Source organism: Pezoporus flaviventris, unplaced genomic scaffold, assembly GCF_033815535.1.
Source record: "Pezoporus flaviventris isolate CSIRO_AGI_PZ_B2104156 unplaced genomic scaffold, CSIRO_AGI_Pfla_v1 ptg000029l, whole genome shotgun sequence".
Classification (NCBI taxonomy): domain Eukaryota; kingdom Metazoa; phylum Chordata; class Aves; order Psittaciformes; family Psittacidae; genus Pezoporus; species Pezoporus flaviventris.
Window position 1 is genome coordinate 13532428 of NW_026892577.1, and position 21871 is coordinate 13554298.

Consider the following 21871-nt stretch of genomic DNA (forward strand, 5'->3'; position numbering starts at 1 on the left):
AGTGCAGGGAAACAGATCCTCAAAGCAGGAAGATTACAAATAATTTAGAACAAAACTGATATCTTATATTCCTCTTGAAGGCTAAGAGGCAGCAAGTATAGAACTCTTAAGTCTTGATGTGCTTTTAATGGAAGCATATTTTTCCACCTAGCTCACATTCTGGATTAAATTCAAATTGTAATTGTATATAAAAGGGCTTTGTAGAAAACTGGCCTCAGGCTGAAAAAAAACACATATCTTATGGTTGTTTCCACTCCAAAATAAATAATGGCAATTTCATGACAAGGCATGTATGAAAAAATATTGTCTGTTGATTGCTCTCAGTTCAGAAATAGTGAATGAATTAAATTTTAAAATATTAAAGTCAAAATATAATGAGAAGCCAAGGAGACATTTCCTGTTGACTTCAGTTGGTATTGTCAAGTCTGTAAGTTTCTAATCTTCCCGTTCAGTGTTTCCTTTTATGTAAAGGATGCCATTTCCTTAACTGAAAACAGGTAAATGTGTAGAAAACTATAAGCTTGACTCTAACCTAATTACACAAATGCATATACCCCACTATGTGTGCTGTTAATTTTTTATTATGGTGAATAAAACTATAAATTAATAAAACTATGTAAAAGTTCTTATGTGTCTGTGTCAGTGATGTGGCATACATGCAGAAAAAGGAGATCCTTTATTCTGTGTAGTTTCCCTGGTTAGTTGAAACCGATACTGGTTTTAATCATTTTATACATGCATCAGTCCTTAATGTTTAACAAGAGTTATTGCATTGCATCTTTAACAGTGAAATAATTATCCTGTTACTTTGAAGGAGAACTCTGTCCTCAGCTGAGAAAATACCAGTACAGCATCTGTGTGTAAGTCCTGATTGTTTAACTTTCTGTATGTGGACAACATAGAGGTTACAGTATTACTGGCCAATCAGGCTGTTCAGAGGCTAGAAATTGCTTTATGTTTATCATAAAGCTGTAGGTAATCTCCCCTTTAATGTGAATATGCAATTTATCAGTAAATTTTTCCTATGTCACTGATAGCATTAAACTCTCCACTTGGTTCAGTACGGCTCATAACACTGTGTAGCACGTTGGCAATCAAAACAGGTGTTACTAAGCCTTGAAGAAGTCTCACTCAGACTTATAATTTGTATTAATTATCTTAAGTCTTTCCATTATTATAACCTTTCTTAATTCTTAGCTAATTGTGTTTAGGTGTTCAGTGTCAATAGTTTTATTACTGGTTAGGCCTCCATACCTATGATTACCCAGGTCATCTGATACGAATCCTAGGAAAACACTGATCTGTTTTTTTGTTTTGATACATGCATTGTCTATGTTGCTATAATACAGTGACTTCTTGGCAAGCTTTAGTGAAAAGTTGTCCTTTTTGATGAGTAAATGGGGATTAGTAACCTCTGCTGAAGTCATTTCACTGGAAATTGTGTGCATTATTATATAATTTTCTGTAATTTATTTCCTGTCTTTAAAAACAACACAAAACCCCCATATTTGTCACAGATGATGTACATGCCTTTTTAGAGGTCATTCTCCCCATCACTGTTAGGACTAGCCTAAGTATTTTTGTTTCTTTTGTTCTCATATTTATTGCTTGTGAAAAGCTAGCTCCCTATTACTCAGTTTTTGTTTATAGGGTAGTGGTATCGTTAGGCTCTACCTAGTCTAAGAAAATGTATGCTATAAATTGACCTTGTAAAACAGAGCTGCATCTATTAAACTGTATGCGTTCTTTAAGCTAACCTAATTACCAGAAATACATATTTTCCATTTACCACAGCTGTGGCAAAGGTAGCTATCAGCCAGATTGAACTCCCAATAATTAAATAGATTACTCTTGTTTAAATGCAGGTTTGAATGATCTCTTCTTCTGTGGTTGCGAGAGATATATTTTGAGCAAGATTCTGACTAATGCAAGTTAACGCTTTCATACTAGAAAAGAACAGGCAGAAATGGGAAGACTTCTTGTATTCCAGTGCTGCCTTCATTTGTATGATGCATATGAAGTAGTGTAGAGTAGAAGGTAACAATTCAGTATATTTGCATACATTTGACTTTTCAGTCTAACAGTAGCCTCTACACAATTGTCTGTATGAATTATTTTTGCTCTTAGCATGTATGGAATACAAAAAAGCAAGTAGAAATAAGGGCAGTTTTGATTTGTTTGCAATGGATATTGCTTTTTTCTTAATTTTCCCACTTGGTTAAATCTTGGCATAACTGAAAAAACGTTATTGTGATTCTTAGTGTTTCATTAGAGGGAAAAAAATTAGCATCCAATTAGCACCAAACTCCTTTTGGTTAGAAAGTTAAGCTCTAGGACCGTTCAAAAATACAGGTCCTTAGTTGTCTGCATATTAATTTTAAGTGTTTTGTTACAAACTTTTTCTGCAGAATCATTGCCTTTTTTTTGGGTTTGAGGCCAATTAAAAAATTATGTTGAAGGGCAATAATGCATCTGGCAGTTACTAACTTCTGAGTGTCTGTCCTTGAAAAGCAGTTTTCATATATTTATGTGCTATACTTTAACGTTGTATTGTTTTCAGTGGCATGCAAGCAGTAAAGTCTTACATGCTCAGAAAAACTGAAAATTAAAATTGTTACTAATCACTGTAAAGATTTCATGGCTCTTGTCCTATCTCATCATCAGTCAGTATTTAAAATGACAGACAAATTTGTTGAATGTTAATGTTTTCTGAATGGATTTCTGCTCTTAGCAGACCAGGAATCCAACACTTCATGTCATCTGTAAAAATAATGTGTGTATTTCTCAGATCCTGTTTTTCCTGCCTAGTATAAGATTGATTGGCTCTGACATTGTTCTAATTTTGGAGAGAAATGGTAGAGGACCATAATCTGATGCTGCTTCATGTCACTGTCAGAAAAATTACCACAAGCCTTGTGGGTTAGGATTCATTTGTTACTAACTCCAAGAACTCATGGAGGAGGCGTAAGTTTCAAAGTAGCCAATTAAGGGGGGGGGGGGGGGAAGAAGGGTATAAATGTGTAATCAAAATTTTAGCAACTGGGAAAGCCCTAGAACAACAGCAGCAAAACACTGTAGCACTGTAGACCATAACAGGCGGATGACAGTCTAGGAGCCAGAACAGATTTGTTGAAAACAAAGCACATCAGACCAGTTAAATCTTCTCTAACACCTGCTTCTTCCTGTCTGCCCACAAGACCTGTTACCCTGTCATAGATCTCCACCTAGCAAAGCTTTTAATACCCTCTCAAAGGAAGCTCTTGCAAGAAGTGACATGAACAGCTGGTGAGAGGATACAAACTTGTACTTCGCGTGGTTCACGTGATCTAGTTTCAAAATAAAAGACTGATGTGGTGCATGCACGGTGCTTTATTTTGAACCTTTAGCAATTTATTTTAATCCTAATGTAGGACTTTCCCACTTAACTGAGCAGGCAACATCAACCTGTAAACATGTTGAAAGGTGTTACGTGTAGAATTCATTGTGACATTGCTGAATTGCTCTGGAGACAAGCTCAGGGAGCCCTGCTGTGAATTGTGAACGCTGCGCCCCGATGGGTAAATAGAAAGGTAATCCTTTGTCAAAGCAGGCAAAGTAATGCTTCCACTCCACGAACACTGTCTCGGTGGTGGTTCCTGATTTTGAACGTGACGTTTAAAGGAAACGTGGCCTAACTGGAGAGCAGTGAGGACAGAAGGATGGATAGCCAGTGGGCTTGGCCTGTGAGGGAAAGTTACCTGGACGATGCGCATCTTGAAGAACGGTAACGCTGGTGAGAAATTTGGGTGCTCTTAAATCCACGGATGTGGAGCGGCAGCTGCCAAGGAGGCCGCGCGTTTCCCGGCTGCTCTCTCGTGAGCGCCCGCAGTAGCGGTGCCAAGAAATAGCTTCGAGGTGGACATCAGGTGAAACATCACGGCGGGGCGGGCTGCGAGCTCGGCAGCACCAGGACTTAAGGAGCCAGGTCAAATCCGCATTCCTCTGCCGTGAGCGGGGTGCCGCTCCCCACCCCGCTCGGTCACGTGGTGACAACGGACCGGGCACTACAGCTCCCAGCATGCAGCGCGCTCACGACGGGGCAAGCGCGTGCGTCACCACCAGGATTTAAAAATTGGTCCCATGGTGCCCCGCGCGCTCCCGCTGATTGGCTGGGCCGTGGGGCGGTGCGTGGTTCAAAGTAACCGGCAGAGCGCGCGCCCCAGCCGAAGTGCGGTAGCGGTTGAGGCGGGTGGTTGGCAGCATCCTCAACGGTCCCGGTGCATCGCCCTCAGCGCTTCGCATCGCTTTCCCCCCGCCACGCTTGGCGCCGAGGCCTGCCATGGCTTCTTTCGGCTTCCAGGGAGGCGGCAGCAGCAGCAGCAGCTCTAAGAAGGAGGAAAAGGGCAAGAACATCCAAGTGGTGGTGCGGTGCAGGTAGGCGCGGCGGCCCCCCGACCCGGGCGAGCGTTGAGGACCTGCCAGCAGCACGGGTAAACGGGCAGCCGGTGAGGCCCCTCCGGAACCTCGGCCTGGAGTGTACGCTGCACAGCCTCTCGGGGGACCCGCTGTGCTCGGCGGGCCGAGGCCGTCTTCCTGTGAGGGGCTGTAGAGGTGCCGCGCTGCCTGCGGCCCTGACTCCTGCTGCTCAGTGGCCCCTAAGAGAGAGCTGCGGGATGTAGTTTTGACGTGACTTGCTCACTGATACTGGCTCTTAAAGGTTCTTAAAGTATTGCTTGTTAAAAGTGTAATGCTGATAATTGCTTAAGAACAGTGCTCAAAATACTTCTGGAAGTTTTTCCTTTTTTTGTGTGGTTTGTTTAGGGTTGGGGGGGGATGGGGCGGGGAGTGGTAAAGGGTTTGTTTTCCTCTTTTTTGAGCCAGAGCTGCAGATGTTGGCTTATTGTTGTTAATGCCTTTTGCAATTATCTTCAAGCTTGGACTTTCTATTTTTACAGATACACAATGATAATAGAAATGAAAAGCGATTTTATCTTATTTTTGAAATACTACTAAAAAGCTGCTGAAACCAATGCTATCGAATGGGTGAAAGTGTTGATGTAAATCATTGCAGTTGCAAAAGAAGAATAACGTTATTGAAGCAACTGAGTGTGAAATGCTGTCAGGAGTGATCATTTTCTTTTTCATCTGATTAGTCAGTTCTTCTGGAATAGCCTCACTAAGTATCAGTGCATATTTGAACTAAATACAGTGTATTTTAATTAAATATAATGCTCAATATGTCAGTAGCATCAGGATTGTCCTTGGTATAGTGTTTTGCTTTTGTTGCAACTTGTAGACTGTGTCAACATTCAGTTCTTAACCCTTAAGAACTTTCTAACTCGCCTTTGCTCTTGCCTGTTGTACAGCTTTTCTTTTTTAATAGAGCTTCAATGTGTTTGCACTAGTACATGTTCCTCTCACTTTGCCTTTTTGGTTTCTTTCCTTCACCAGTCAGGTTCTCTTTACCTTACAAATTGGTAGATAGATGCAATTCTATTAATTTTATTTCAGATTTGCTTCTAAAACCTTATGTGTCAGAGCTTTTCAATAATACAATCATAGAATGGTTAGGTTTGGAAAGGATCTTGGGATCATAGAGTTCAAAGCCCCCTGCCGTGGGCAGGGACACCTCACACTAAACCATGTTGCCTAAGGCTCTGTCCAGCCCAGCTAGAACACTGCCAAGGATGAAGCATTCGCAGCTCCCTTGGGCAACCCCAGTGCCTCACAACACTCACAGTAAAGATCTTCTTAGAATCATAGAATAGTTAGGGTTGGAAAGGACCTTAAGATCATCTAGTTCCAACCCCCTGCCATGGGCAGGGACACCTTACACTAAATCATATCACCCAAGGCCTCGTCCAGCCTGTTCTTGAACACTGCCTTATAGCCCCCCTTCAGTTACTGGAAGGTTGCTATGAGGTCTCCATGCAGCCTTCTCTTCTCCAGGCTGAACAGCCCCAACTTTCTCAGCCTGTCTTCATAAGGGAGGTGCTCCAGTCCCTGATCATCCTGCTGGTCACGCTCCTTTTGATGCAGGTTGTGGTTTAGCATATCGTTAAGATGCCTGCATTTGTTTCACTGATGTATATAATTATAGAGCAGAATATATTCATTGTTCAGTCTCCTGTAAATTTAAAAGTCACAAAACCAAAGCTGTAACTTGGCTCTGTGAGTGTGTTTTTAGTGATCATCTGTTGCCACCAGTCTTGCAGTAAAGTGTCTAGTGGTAAGTCTAAAATCTAACGCTTTGGCCTCGGTGCTATGTTGGGGAAGAAATCTTAGCCACAAGAGTCAGGAAACTCGAGATGCTGTGCAATTGTGGTATTTTTTTTTTTTTAACATTATTATTTAAAGAAACAGCATCTGAAGTGCCTCTACTGTCAAAATATTTTAAAGGTTACTAAGGTACTAAGGTTCTGGTATTGCTTACTGTTCTACAATTAGCAGGCCCTATTGGTATTTCTGGTGCTTTGAAGTATTGTCATCAGTGTGAGATGCAGGCTTCTTGCTTGTGTAAATGAAAAAGGAAATTTAAAAATGTAATCAATTGAATTTGCTACTGCCTTAACTTTCATGTGCAACTTTTGCCTTTTTTGAAGGCTCTTGTTTATACAACTATTTGGTATGTTTGATCTTCTACCCCTCCTGCAATTGAACAACATTTTCTAGTGGAAGTTAGCTGTGTAGGCATGTAAATGATCTTAAAAGTATTTATGGACTTGTTGAAAAATATATATGTAAACAAACTAAAAGCTGTAGATTCTTGAGTTGTTCCACAGTGGGTGGAAGAGAAGCAAGGTCTGGAAACTGCCCAATTGCAGCAGTTTTTCCTTAATTATTAAACAAATTAAGTTAAAAGCTTTATGTCCCTTTTACTCAATTACACTATTCTGGATCTTTAAACTGGGTGGCATTACTGCTTTGTCAGTTTATGTTCTTGTTAGCAATCTATATTCTTAACTCCTGTCTTTTAGGCCTTTTAATGCTTCAGAACGTAAAGCAGGCTCCTATCCTGTTGTAGACTGTGATCAAGCAAGAAAGGAAGTTAGTGTCCGCACTGGAGGAGTGACAGATAAGACATCAAGAAAGACTTACACATTTGATATGGTAACTGTTTGTCAAGTTGGGGACTTGTAGAAACAAGTCAATACATTTCTCTGTTATGGTCTGATTACTGTGTGATGCTCTACATTACTGTAAAGATAAATGGGATGGGTTTTCTTTGTCTCAATAGATTTTTGGAGCTCAGGCAAAGCAAATTGATGTATACCGGAGTGTTGTGTGTCCCATTTTGGATGAAGTTATTATGGGCTACAACTGTACAGTGTTTGCGTAAGTAAGCCAATAATAATTATTATAAAGAAATTTTCTTTTAATTTTAGTTTATTGATTACACTTTAACTTTTTTATTCTCACAGTTATGGCCAAACTGGTACCGGTAAGACCTTCACAATGGAAGGGGAACGGTCACCCAATGAGGAATATACTTGGGAAGAGGTATATTTTTGTTCCTGAGACTTCTCTTGTTTATACATTAGTTCAAATATTAGAAACTATAGAAGGATAAGGAAAACCAGAAATTGATGCCTTGCAAATCCTGAAGTTGACTTTCCTGAAATATTTGTAAATTAATAAACGGTCTCATTCATTTATATGAGAATCAAACCTTTACATTTTTAATGCATGTACGCAAGTCTTGGTGATCTTTATATGGAAGATTATCTTTGTCCAAGGCATTTTTGCTTATAACAAATTGTGACTATTTAGCTGTAATTCCACCCCCACCCTCAAATCTCTCTCAGTAGATTTATGTATTAAATATTTAACTTACAGGATCCACTGGCAGGTATAATACCCCGTACATTGCATCAAATATTCGAAAAACTGACGGAGAATGGTTCTGAATTTTCTGTGAAAGTCTCTCTTTTGGAAATCTATAATGAGGAGCTTTTTGATCTTCTGAATCCTACTCCTGATGTCGGAGAAAGACTGCAGATGTTTGATGATCCTCGAAACAAGGTTAGTTCTGTCTTCCAAAATTTGTTATCGTAAAGCTTTCAGGATTGTTGAGTTTGAGAGATGTATAATAAGCTTGTATTATTTTCTGACAGCGGGGTGTAATTATTAAAGGCTTGGAAGAAATAACTGTACACAACAAAAATGAAGTCTACCAAATCCTGGAAAGGGGTGCAGCAAAAAGAACTACTGCAGCTACTTACATGAATGCATATTCCAGGTACAAATCCTCACAGTTTCAGAAACTTTTTGTTCTTGTTTTATTAAACAGGATCTTGCTGAAGGAGTAAATGATGTTGAAGCTAGTGCAAACCTGGCATGATCTTGAGATTCTGTATCACAGTTTAGATTGTCAAATGTGCATCAGAAAGCCATATTTACAACTCCCTTATCACATCCTGTAGGGCAATTCTAATAGGTGTGTGAAGGGGCATTATAAAATCTGAATGCTTCTCATCTTAAAAATAGGCAAGCTATTTCTCTCTGTGATTTTCTACACAAGCTTCCTCTTGTTCACAGTTTGCATGCTTTGTTACGAATATGTCCCATGTTAATATGCAGTAGGCAGTAGCCCTGGCATTCCACCTAACTCTAGCTGAGATATAAGTAGCAGAATGTTCTTAATCTGGCATCTAGAATATTGAAATTTAATTAAACCTCAAAGTTAACTCTTTCAAGGCTTTCTATGCCTATGGAAACAAAAAGAACTCTGACATACTTGTAAGTGATATACATTGTATGTTGTATCATGCAATTAATATTCTCTGCAGTAGATACTGTACATCTTCAAAAAGAATGCTGTAGTCCGCTCGAAGTTTGGAAGATATTTAGCTGGCATACCTGTATTGCAGAGATGGGTTGACTTTGTTTTAGCTGTTATAGGTGGCTGGGTTTGTTTGTGGGTTTTTTTTTTGCCAATCCTGTTTACTAAATAAAAACTTGTTGACAGCATTTGGGACTCTTGCACCACAATTCTGGAAGTTGGACATAAGATTGAAGAGGGTAATGTAGCAATGCAGGCTACTTAATATGATTGCAGTTCATTCAGAATCTAGTAGAGACATCTTGGTCAAAAATATCATCGTGTATTACTAATTTGTCATTCTTAAACTGCAGATGTGATAGCTATGTCACTGAGCAAATAGTCATCCAGTGTTGTAATAAGCAAGGAACACCCTGCCCAAGTCATCATTCTATTTTAAAATAAGCTGAGCACATCTGTGTACTAGTGCAGGGGAATGGGTATTTGGTTACCACAGATTAGAACACAGAACTAATTAAATCTGAAATTACAGGGAATTTAGATAACTTATTCTGCCTGAACTGGTTTTATGCATGGTCAAACTGGTATAATTTCATGTTTGTGTCTTTCTATATGTCAGCTTCTTATTGTAAAAGCATATTAAAGGAAAACTGAATTCTTTTATAGCCGTTCCCACTCTGTATTTTCTATTACCATCCACATGAAAGAAACAACAATAGATGGAGAAGAACTTGTTAAAATTGGAAAGCTAAACTTGGTAAGAATTTGAACTAAATGTTGTTGATGACATTCTTAAAATAATCAACTAGAATAATCTGACCTCATTCCCTTGATCTAAGGTGGGCTATGGTCTGTTTTCCAATAAGGGGGAGAAATCATTTTCTGTAATAAGATATGGACTAGTCACTTTGAAAAACATTAGTCCCATTTGACATCCTTCACAACTCATAAGCTGGTTTGTGTGTTGCATTCTGTAACACTGTGGGGTGAGCATTCTTCAGGGTCATTTGAGACAGAAGGATGTCCTTCCTCTTGTCTTTCAGGTTGATCTTGCAGGAAGTGAAAACATTGGTCGATCTGGGGCAGTTGACAAAAGAGCTCGTGAAGCTGGAAATATCAACCAGTCTCTCCTGACTCTAGGAAGAGTTATTACTGCTCTAGTAGAAAGAGCCCCACATATTCCATACAGGGAATCTAAACTCACAAGAATCCTCCAAGATTCTCTTGGAGGACGAACAAAAACATCAATAATTGCCACAGTTTCTCCTGCATCTGTAAATCTTGAGGTAAATATAAGCCTGAAAATCCATTTCTAAAATAGATATTATAGTTTGCTAATGATACAAAAATATTGGTGAACTCCTCATCTTGATATACTGTTACTACATCTGTTTATCACAGGAAACCCTGAGTACGCTAGAATATGCCCACAGAGCAAAGAATATAATGAACAAGCCTGAAGTTAATCAGAAGCTAACAAAAAAAGCTCTTATTAAGGTAAGCTACACATGTATTTCAATCTACAGGTTAGGTTTGATTCTGTTAACATAGATTTTGCTATGAAGGAATAATAGAATTGTGGAGAAGCTGTAACTAGTAGTGGTGCTTTTCTGAGGTAATTTTAATCACTGAACTCCTGTTTTCAAACTGGTATAGCATTAGTCACTTTGCATACACCGAAACTGTTGCAAAGAGTAAAACTGGATAGAGAGGGCTATTACTACTAGCCATGACTCTTGTGTATGGATTATCTATTTACAAGTCAGTGGAGAGCCAGTAAATGGCACTGGATGTTTATTTGTGGGCTTACTGTATTAGCAGCTTCATTCCCTACAGAATGCCTGAATTAAAGTGAAATTGTTAGTAAATATGAATATAAAGTAGTTGACTACTAAAGAAGCAAGGATTCTTATTGTAGGCTGTTATATGTGACCAAGTATGATTGAAGTGGGATGTTTCAATATCTAAATCTATCCAGTGTTATGAATTTAAATGGTGCTATACTGAACTTATTTGTAACAGAAGTGCTTATGCAAAACAGCTACACAGCATTCTTTGTAAAGTATCTTTTAAGATAAATCTTGAAAGCAAAGTAGGAATTCAGACATTTACAAGTGATTGTTCCTTTATGCAGGAATACACTGAAGAGATTGAGCGTCTGAGGCGAGACCTTGCTGCTGCACGAGAAAAAAATGGAGTCTATATTTCTCTTGAAAATTATGAGTATGTCCTTACAATTTCTATAAAGTCTCTAACAACAAATCTCGGATACTGGTACCTATTGTTACACAAATACGCTTTTGGATCTACTTTCACACCAGAAAATTGAAGATAGTAAGGAGAATTTAGCCAACTGGTTTCTTAGAAATTAGTTATTATACAGATAGAAGCCTAAAGAGTAGGCTTGCACTAAGGATTTTATTTGTTGCACATATTTTATATGTGTAACTTCCAGTAAGCATAGCTGTGATGCAGCTTTACCCCATGGAGCCATTCTTTCAGTGGAAGCTCATATAGAAGAGTAAACTAGACATAATTTACTTCACTTTGTAAGATGGCTAGCTCACACAGAAAATTTACAATGGAAAATCATTTCAAATCCTTTTTGCATTAGGTGAAAATTACCTGCTTTTCATACAGAAGTTAGCAATACATTTTGAAGTTGCTAAATATGTATTATAAAAACCAGTAGATAAACTTGAAATCAGCTTACTTGACTAATTTGTTTATTTGTTTTAATCCTTGCTTGAGAGCCCTTAATGGAAAGCTAACAGTTCAGGAAGAACAAATTGCAGAGTATATTGACAAAATCAGTGTCATGGAGGAAGAAGTGAAAAGAGTAAGTGACATTTCTCAACTGTGGATTAAATCTGTCAAAAAAGGAAAGAAACCTTTTGGGGAACGAAGGAAAAGGTTGGAGCAAAGAACTTCCTGAAAAGTTTTTGTTCTTAAAGTTCTCTAAATAATCAAGAGTGGAAGCTTCCTAATTCTTTATGTTGGGAAGTTGAAGTATCAAATGCTAGTCGCAGGATGCAATATTTTTATTAAAAAAAAAAACAATGCTCTTTTAATGTCTAGCACTTTAATTTGCTCGGTTGGGTTTTTGGCAAAATATCTGCCTGTAAAAATGGTGTCTCAATTGACGGGTATTTGCTTAAGAGCAAAGAATAAGGGAGAGAGGAGAAGGTGATGAGTTCCCACTAACAAATTACACAGAAAATGAGAGCTTTCTCTTTAAAAGAAATGCAGCTGTTAATTTGCTGAAATACATAACTACTCTGTGTAATCAGCTTTACTAACTCTCTTATTCTAAAGTTTGGTTAGTGGGATTTCTTTTTTTCTCTTACTGTGTTGTAACAACTGCTTGGTATTGTGTTTTGAGTGGGGAAGCAAGAGATTATTACAATGAATATGGTGTTGGTTTGTGCTATCTGTTGTCTAAGACCTCTGAGCCTTATAGCTGAAACTACATTGCTAGATGAAATTTGCCTTCTGGTATTTTGGTGTAATTTGAGAGATAGTTCTGTTGACCTTACAAAACGAGTGTTTCCCTATTGATTTTTGTCTTCTGCTTTAGATCACTGAATTATTCACAGTTAATAAAAATGAGCTCGAACAATGTAAAACAGATCTGCAAATCAAGGAGAAAGAACTGGAAGAAACCCAGAAAGATCTGCAAGAAACAAAGATTCATCTGGCTGAAGAAGAATATGTGGTTTCAGTTTTGGAAAACACTGAACAAAAACTTCATGGCACAGCTAGCAAGGTTGTCACAGTTTGCACCTAACTGTAACAGTAGCTTCCTATGTTTGGGAGATTCGTAGGCTGTTCAAGGAAATAATTTTTGCTAAATCATGATGAGAAAGTGACAAAACCTGAATTTAAGATAGGACAAGTAGGATTAGCTCTCTCTATAAATTATATTATGATGAAAATCTACTTTAGATTGCAGGACTTTGTGGTAATATTGACAGTTGACTGCTAAACACACTGGTTGGTCTGGAGCTAATCTTTCCTTCAGGCCAGGTTGTCATGAGAGTTCCAGTGCTTTGCACTATCTATGTCATGAGCTGTTTTGTGGAATAAGTAGCTTGCTTTACTAGGAACTTATGGCTGGCCCTACAAAAGAGTGAGTTATATATAATCGGGGTAGAAAAACAGCAAAAAGCTTTGCAGAGATGTGTGCAGTAATTTACACTCACTAAATAATGGAAACTGTTGTTTTGTTATGCCTGTATTTTAGGGTATCTACATTTTGATGTTTGTAGATTGCTTGTAATTATCAAAACAGACTTGATGTGGGGAGAGAATGTCCTGCTATTTAAACTGCAAAGTGATAAAACTTTGTATCTTTAGTCAACATGAAAATATCTTTCTACTCCGACTCCTGTAAGGATGGGAGGGGATGCATAGTGTTTTTCATGTGGGTTGTGAGTGTGTAAGAGAAATAGGTACAGAAGTCATTTATGCTGACTATAAAACCAAGAAGCCACTATGTGTTCAAATTCTCAATTATTTATCACAGAATAGTACTGGAAGCCTCTTGCTTGAGTACTATTAAGGAATATATTTACTGTCAAATCTTTCAGAAAAAGTTGAAGTGGTGAGGATTTTTTTTTTTTTTACTATTCTGGGATAAATGGTATCTTAAAGGACATACTTAGTATTTAAGAAGCTGTTAATGCTTTAATTTCAAAGAACAAATGGCCTTTACAGGTAACTTCCTTCTGTGTTCTAAGACTACGAATGACGTTAACACCAGGATTTAGAAAGGAAATACCTGTCTTTGTAGGGAAATAACTTCTTTAACTTTCTTATATAATATATACTTCTTGTTTAAAGACTGACCAAAATAACTTGAAATTGTAGTTACTTAGTACAGTTCAAGAAACTACAGAAGATGTATCTGGCCTCCATGCAAAACTGGACCGTAAGAAGGTTGTTGATCAACACAATGCTATCGTCCAAAATACATTTGCAGGACAAATGAATGATTTGTTCAACAAAATACAAGATTTAGTTACTGAAAACAGTTTGAAGCAGCAGCAGATGTTGACATCTTACACAAATTTTATAGGTAAGTGCAGTATCTGTATCACTGAGTTTTTGCAACAATAGTCCCAAAGACCATTTCCTAAAATAGATCTGTTTTAGTAAGTGGAAGAGGCTTTATTTTAAGCAATGTAATGATAACAGTTGCATTAGTAATGTAGATTAACAGCCTTTCTGTGCTGTAAGAGTCAATAAGGTGATGAGCAATAAAAGGAATTTGTCCGATGGTGGAGCTTATAAAAAATACTTGTAACACTTCTTGATTTCTTTTGTAGGTAACCTCCTGTCTACCAGTTCTTCAGCAGCTAATAGTCTTGCATCAGTTGTATCGGCATCTTTTGCCTCTGTTAAAGAATTGGTGTCTACTGAAGTTTCTCACGTGTCCAAAAAAATAATACAACATGAGAATCTGTCGCTTGATTGTAAAGCTGAACTGCTGAGATTAATTGTTAGTAAATATACATACTCATATATTACTTAAATAGATTAAACTGTTCTCAGTCAAAAGGGGTTCTGTAAATATTGTATAGGGGTTTTTTCTCATGTCCTCTGCCTGTCTCTGCTTCAGTTCTTGGCCATGATTATGTCCTTCCCCATTTCCCCTTGCATGTCACCCCCACAAGCTCCAATGTACTTGTACAGCAAATGCTGTCATAGCAGAGTACATGGATATGTATATGAATAGCTTCTTACAAATGTAGATGAAGGAACAGTCATATCATGCCATACTTTTTTTTTGTTTTTCCTTCCCCCTGCTGCTCCTAGGAGGAACATACATCTGGATTAGGAAGAGCATTAAATAGCTTGACACCAATGTTAGAATTTGTCTTGGGGCTAAACTGTCAGTTTCAGAATAACATGAAGAAATACTCTGTTGTGGTTGACAAGGTAATGTATATATGTTATCTCTTGTCCTCTTATTTTATTTAATTTGCAGATAACAGTGGTTTTTCTGCAGCGTGTCAGAGTGTTTCCAGTTCTGGTCTGGCTTTTGTCGTTTTATCCTGTCCCATGAGTCCTGCCTTTTACCTCTTTCTTTCAGGCTTCTTTTCCACTTCTACATGTGGTGTATTTGTTTATTACCTATATTGGCAGAACTGCTCATCTAAATGCCACGTAAGAATGGTAACATGGATGCCTAAAACTATATGTAACAAATACCTTTAATATAGTCTCTCCTGTGTTTTAGAAGTCTAAAATAACCAACTCAGAAAAGTTTTAACTCTTATAACCCAATCTCTTCAACAAATAGTGCATGGCTTACCAGCTCTTGCTTCTTGTTCTTGTCTTAACAAGTACCTTGTCTGCGTCTTCCTATTTTTTTTTCTATCTCACATGCCAAATTTTGTGTTTGGAAAAGCCCATACCAAGTTCCAGTATGTCACTTCAGATTGTTCTAAGTGTTACTTTCCACCTTTTATGCACAATATTTTATTAGTGCCTTTAACAATTTCTGTATAAACTATGCTAGGGAAAAGTATCCAGTTCCCACCAACAGACAAATATCTAACTTTAATAAAACCTTCTTTCAAAGATGGAGGGTCATAAAAAGGAAATTGATACCTTCTTTGAAGATCTTTCTCTCACTTTGAAAGAATTACGGGAAGAAACAGCCAGTGTTTTTCTTCAGCTTCAGAATGATTGTGAGAATTTAAAAGAAGAAGTGGAAATGACGAGGTTGGCACATACAAAGGTATCCTTGGAGTTAAAAGAAATTCTAACACCAAATGTGATTGCTTGTTTTGATTTTAAACTCGTTGTAGCAGTAAACTGTTGTACTTGTTTCAGGAGAACTGTTAGGATAGTAAGTTGATGATCTAACTCTTTTCAGCCTTTGATGGGCTGCTTTAAGAAGCTTGTATAGGAAGGTAACAAAAAAAAACATACCATTGCTCTAAGCATGTCCAGTGTATGTGTTTACATGTATTTCCAAAAGCAAAGTGTCTGTATCTTCTCTACAAAAATTGTAAAACAACAAAGCTTTTTATTTGCTGCATTTTTAATAAAGGCATTCAAGTACCTTTTAAGAATGTTGAAAAGTACAGAATAACAGTGAAATGTCTGACACTTTTTTTCATTAGAATGCAGCTCAGTTGATGCTCTTACTGCAAAGCCAGCTTGACGTTTTTGCTCAGGAGACTCAGAAGAACTTAACTAATGTACTTGCAAAAAATGGAAGCTTGAAGACCACCATCTCCATTGTACAAGAAAATGTTCACCTGTAAGGAGCAGATTACTTCTCATGTATACTGATGTGAGATAAAACTATGTATGAAGAGGACTGCAAAATTAGATGCTCTTCATACCTATATGTTTATAAACTCTTCCGGACAAGACCTCTATGTTAGACCTGAGTTCTGCCACAGAATATAGATCATAGTTCACCTTTCCCCAGAGTAAAAGGTAGCCCTACAAGGCTTTTCCTGAAACTTGTCTCTTGAGTATATTGCAGATAAGAGACCGTGGTTTGGGGAGCAATATGCTAATGAACTGCCCTTGGTATGGCTGGGATCCAGAACTCAGTACCATAAAGGGTTAGCTTGAAGTATAATAGTGTATCTATTACAGCATGCTTCATTCAGTTTCAGGCTGAGTAACTAAGGCCTTGCTGAAATTGTTTTTAGTTTGTGGTTGGGTTTTCTGGGTTTTTGGGTGGGCTTTTCTTAGGGGATTTAACAAACCTACTGCTCAAAGTGCTGCAATTTGTAAATCTGCTAAATAGAGCAACAACATTATAATTAACTGGTTTGATAGAGCTGTGCTACTTCACTGCTGCTGGTCTCAAATATTTCTAAATACAGAAAGTACTAAAATCCACCTTTCAAAATCTCTGAACTCTTACAAACATGTTGTTGCAGGAAAACTACAGACCTTGTCAGCAGTGCAACTTCCAATCACAGCAAATTTATTGCATCTCTGGATAATTTCTCTCAAGACCTCAGGACCATAAATGCTGAAAACAAGATGATGCTGGAAAAATCCACTGACTACTGTTGTCAGCTTCTCACCAATCTCAAAAATGTGTCTCAGGATACTGATAAATGGGGTGAATTTATGACTGCTCAGATAGTCGACCTTACCAATCGGCAGCTATTGCGCTTCAGTGATGAGAACCAGCAACTTGAGTGTTTACAAAAGGTACATATAGTCATTTGTAGCCTAATACAACATTCTGGGAAAAAACTTCTATAGTAGAATTTGTAGGGGGAATGTTTTCACTTATAGGCAGAAAGAAAATGGCAGTGGTGTTTTTTTGGTCACAGCAGATTTATGTTAATTGGTTTAAATAGAGAAATCAGAAGCTTAACTTAAGACTTTGAACTTAAAATGCAAGTAACTTCATAAAATGGTGTTTTGATTAATCCATGTAGCTAACTTCTGCTTGTAATTTGGGAGAGTTTTTACATCTTTTTGGTAGTGCACATCTCTCAATTCTAAAGCTTTATCTACCAATAGTGTCCCTGAAAGATTTGCACAGTTATCAAATACAGATTGTATTCTGGAGGATGCAAATGATTTTATTAGTCAGATGGATTAACATTATGGCAGAAAGCATTCCTTTTAAGTATTTACTAGTTCTGGCCTCTTATCTGAGAGTTTTTCTCTCTCCTTTTTTTATTTTTTAATTTCCATCACAAACTTCACTTACTCTACCTGATTGTTCTAATGGGTACTGAAATAGGCAAATCCAACTTTTTGCTAACTTTCAGAAAGAAAAGCTTGCTTGTTAAAAGTATTTGCAGTCTTAAGACACTCCTGTATCCGTTACACCTACAGAACACTTCAGGCATTTCATTCCAGTGGGAACAGCTGAAAATATGTTTTGCCTTACAAATGCATAAAGCTTCTAGTGCTTGTAGGATTTTCGGTTTCACTTGAATATCCTAATCCTGTGCAGGGTTGTACATAGAAGCATGAGAAATCTGATCTGAACCAAATGGCATCATCTTTATTCTTATGAGTAGCTCTCTAAAATGATCATACTTTCTAAGAAACTGAATCTCTTCTGAAGATAGTTCTCAAAATGAGTGTGTAAAACTAGCACTGAAACTTCTCAGTTTGAGGTCTCAGTTGTTTTCGTTTCAAGTCATGTCTTTAATCGTGTACCACATCTTAGAAAAGAGGCCATAACTTTACTGTTAACTTGGTATTACTAGTTGTGCTTTTGACTTGTTTGCAGAAAAATGAAGACAGCTGTGATACAGCCATAGCTGAAATTGACAACTGCATTGGTAGACAAAAAGCTGCTGACCAGAAGGTACTGAATGGCTTTCTGGAGCAGATAAAGGTTGACCAGGAAATATTTCTGAAGGAGAAGCTGGCACTTTATGAGGAAGCAGAGCGTGGACTGACTCAGGTTAATGATTTCCTGCAAGAGGATCTTAAAGTGGATGTTCCAACAGGTATTTAAAGTAGGTTGGGGACAGGATGGTCTTACAGAAAGCAATTTGAGTTGCAGAATTTGTAAGAGAAGGCCAATGGGAGCATACTATTGCTAGCAGCCTGACACCTTTTTTAAGGTGCATGCAAAGAATGATGACTGAACAAAGCATGACTTTGTTAAGTTAATGTAAAATTCAGGAGCTGTAATTAAAGCAGATGCTGAAAGTGTTTAATAGTACCTTTCATTAGTGTACAATCTTCATTAAAGGGGCAACTCCACAGAGAAAAGACTACATCTATCCAGTCACACTTGTGAGAACAGAACCCCGGGAACTTCTGCTGGAGCAATTAAGGCAAAGACAACTAAAGCTTGATGCTGTCCTGGACAGTGTGACAGAGGTGGAGGATAATGTAGATCAGGTATGTGTGTGAAGGGTAAATAAAGCTCTTCAGTGAGTATTTCACATCTTTAGGATTTTTTTCATGCTGTTGTGGAGAGTTGACTTTGAACCCCAGAGCTGTTGCAGCACTTGTATTTTGCAGGGTACTTGGAGCTACATGTGCTGAGCTTTTTGACAAAAGCAGCATCTTGAAAAATAAGGGGAAACATTAATAATTTAGAGACTTTCATTTCCGTTTTTCAAAAACGGAAGTGCCATGACTTTAATAGGTCTGATCATGCTTAGTACATTAAATACACTTTTCTGAAAACTTCTGCTTTAGGACCTGTTGGAAGAAGAGGAAGGGTTGCAAGAAGCAAGTGAAAGCCTTGCTAGTGACAAATCCTCAGTGGATGCAAACATGTGCTGCCAAGCAAATGGTGGCATTCCCTTTTTCCAGGTAACTTCTACAGATACTCCAAACAGCTGTATTTAAGAATGAAGGAAAATTATCGTTCCATAATAGTGTTGTAATCTAAAGTCACCTACTATAATTTAGTGTACACTAACAACGTCTCTAAATCCTGTAGAGTTTGCTTTGTTAAACTTGAGATGAAATAACAGATTCTGGTAACAGTTAACACCAGATAAAATAATGCAAGTTTCTGGCAAGCTGGACAGACAGTACTGAGCTGCTCAGCAGATAATCCTGCATGAAAAACACTGTCATAATTTACTAGATATAAACACGTGTGTTAATAGAAAAGTTGAAATTAGATGTGGAGCCTTTTCTTAAAGGCCAGACAGAAATGCTAGCTTTCTTGCTTCTTCTGGGTTTTGAGGGTGGTAGTGATTTTTTTTTTTGGGGTGGTAGTGTTTGTTTGGCAGGTTGTGGTTTTCTTTTGTTTTTACCTTCTTTCCTTTTTGAGCCTCTTACTTTACCATTGTAACTGTCTATAGCCCTTCTATGTTTGCTTGAGGTGTGTGTGGCGTATTTACTTGTCTTGGATCCCTTAAAAGAACCTGCTGAACTTCCAGATGTCTACAATACATCTCTTCAGTAAATCTAATATTAGGGATATTTTTCAGGAGTTTTACTAACTTGTTTTCTCAGAACACTATGTAATGCAGTGTACATGAATAAGTAGTCCTTAGGGTTTTCTTGTATTCTCTTAACATTGGACGTTTTGTTTAAATCCCAGCGCAAAAGGAGTCACAGAAAGGATAAAGAGAACAGATCTGCAGCTGCAGTGGAGAGCAAGGTAGAAGATACGACAGAACAGTTTCTTCCCAAATTTAAGCCTCCTTTAAGATCACTGAACTAAGATATACCCACTGCAGATCCCTCTTTTGAAATACTTCATTCTCTATTGAGCCATAACTTTGGTTATTCTCGGTCTCTGTATATAGTGATATATTGATGCAAAGTTGGATCAAAAGATTGACCTGTCAGATGTCCTGCTTTTGTCCCATTTTTATATGCTATAGCTTACAAAGTATTAACAGACTTTTTTTAAAAAACAGGGAAAAGAAATGTGGTGCTGTATGTTAAATAGACTTTTATGTTCTCAAGTAAGGTATCCTTTTCTCAGATTTGAAACAGTAGAAAGGGATGAGGTAAAATGCTTTGTCAGCATTACCAGCTACCATTTTATATTTTGATTAACTGTAAATAGTGTTTTGGTTTTGTACCTGCTTTCTAGTTTGATTCCTGTTTTTATGAAGTAGCTGATTTTGCCTGGGATACCTCAAATAAATCATTGATACATGGAAAACAAATGTCATAAGCGCCTTCCTCAGAATAAAACAAGCTTACATGACTTTCATTTTATATTACCATGTTTAATTTAGTGAAAACATTAGCATCTATGTCATACATCGTGCACTGTCAAACAAGGATGGTTCTTTCCTCTGTTTCATAATGGACAATAGCTCTGTTTCAGTGCTTTTTCAGTATATGGAAGTCTCACTGCTAGGTTTGGGGGGTTTTTATTTTCATTTATTTTGAACCCCACTGTTATTATTTTCATCTTAACCTGCAGCTGTGATGGTTGCCTTGCATATGATGTCAACCACAGCTTGTGTATTGTAAACTGGCAGGATTTCTTTTAAGAATTGGATGCTTACAAGAATACATGCAAACTTGGTTACAAATGCAGGTCCTATGTTGTGTAACAGTGAATTTCCAGTAATTGACAGTAACGTCTGACCAGCTGTTCTCATTCTGCTTACCTGAGGATTTGAAAAAGCTTCAAGCTACTGTGTACTAAAAAAAATGCAAATAGGATAATTATGGGAGTGGGGAGAGACACTGGATGGCAGACTTAATTTAAATTGAAGCACCATTCTTAGTTGCCAAATATGATTTAGGAGACTGTAAATTTTTCCATATCTAGCTTGCAGGCTTAGGTTGATGTTTCTTTATGTGGGTGGTCTGTGTGTCTATTTGAGCAGGTATGTCAACCAGCTAGACACTTTGGACACCATGCAGACAGAGCACTGCAGTCCTGTGCTGTCTGAATCTTGCAAATTTAAGAATCAGTTCAAGGGCATACTCCAAGGATCATTTAGAGTATGACCTTGTACTAATTCTCCAAACTGCAGCATGAGATAGACCATTCATCAGTCTGATGCACCCTCATACCTCCTACTATTGTTTCTTTTGCCTCTGTGGGTGAAGTTGATTGTTTTTTCTTAACAGCCTGATACAAGGAGGGGAAAGCATTCATTTCCTTTCAAACTAATAAGAAACACAGAATTTTGGGGGGGTTGGGTATGGTATCTTGGCAAGTAGTTTATATAATAAGTCCTTCTGTCATCGCAAGGGATGTGAAACACTGGAAGCTGTCTCCTTCAGAGATTGTTTGGTATATTGTAAAATTCTGGCACCAGAAATTTAACAGACCTAAGAACTCTCCAGGGCCTAGGATACATTTTCTTCACCACATACTTTTGAACACTAGCTATTACTATGATCTTCCAAGATGCTTCAAGAAATCATTTGGGTAACTAAAATTTAACCAGAAATGTTGATCCCACAGTTGTATTGAAGGGCCTAAGCCAAACAGGAGAGGCTTGTCATCCTTTTATCCTGCTACTCCATTTTCCCTATGGGCTTTCACAGAATCAGTATGAATAAACTGGAACAGCCAGTAACCAGGGAGAGTCATACCCATAAAATCGTGCCAGAATTTGTGCTTCCTAGCTTTAACATCTTTAAGACTGTCTCCTCTACCCTAGCTGTTTGGTTTCCTCTGGTACAGGCACAAGTTGTTTTCCTGATAACCTGGAGACT

The 21871-nt window shown here is 37.8% G+C and overlaps 2 protein-coding genes and 1 long non-coding RNA gene across 4 annotated transcripts in view; 1 reads left to right on the top strand and 2 right to left on the bottom strand.

Annotated features, from left to right (window-relative positions):
• Positions 1 to 3848, bottom strand: part of IDE (insulin degrading enzyme) — an 80524-nt gene extending 76676 nt beyond the window's left edge. The window contains exon 1 of the mRNA XM_061459134.1: positions 3738 to 3848. The gene's annotated coding sequence lies outside the window, so the exon portion shown is untranslated. The remainder of the gene's footprint in view (positions 1 to 3737) is intronic.
• Positions 1 to 21871, bottom strand: part of LOC133272236 (uncharacterized) — a 346583-nt gene that overhangs the window by 101009 nt on the left and 223703 nt on the right. The gene's annotated exons all lie outside the window — the stretch shown is intronic.
• On the top strand, positions 1539 to 20110 carry KIF11 (kinesin family member 11). 2 transcript variants are annotated; one of them, XM_061459127.1, is made up of 22 exons: positions 1539 to 2037; positions 6957 to 7089; positions 7217 to 7314; positions 7401 to 7479; positions 7816 to 8001; positions 8094 to 8218; positions 9428 to 9518; positions 9805 to 10047; positions 10163 to 10258; positions 10896 to 10984; positions 11513 to 11600; positions 12339 to 12527; positions 13631 to 13838; positions 14089 to 14261; positions 14579 to 14701; positions 15348 to 15506; positions 15895 to 16034; positions 16672 to 16951; positions 17994 to 18216; positions 18465 to 18616; positions 18920 to 19036; positions 19779 to 20110. In XM_061459127.1, exons 2-22 carry the CDS (start codon positions 7087 to 7089, stop codon positions 19899 to 19901), a joined length of 2985 nt encoding a protein of 994 aa, XP_061315111.1. In that variant the 5' UTR covers positions 1539 to 2037; positions 6957 to 7086; the 3' UTR covers positions 19902 to 20110. The 2 variants fall into 2 exon arrangements, with proteins under 2 accessions (XP_061315111.1, XP_061315110.1); XM_061459126.1 differs by lacking the exon at positions 1539 to 2037 and adding an exon at positions 4230 to 4413.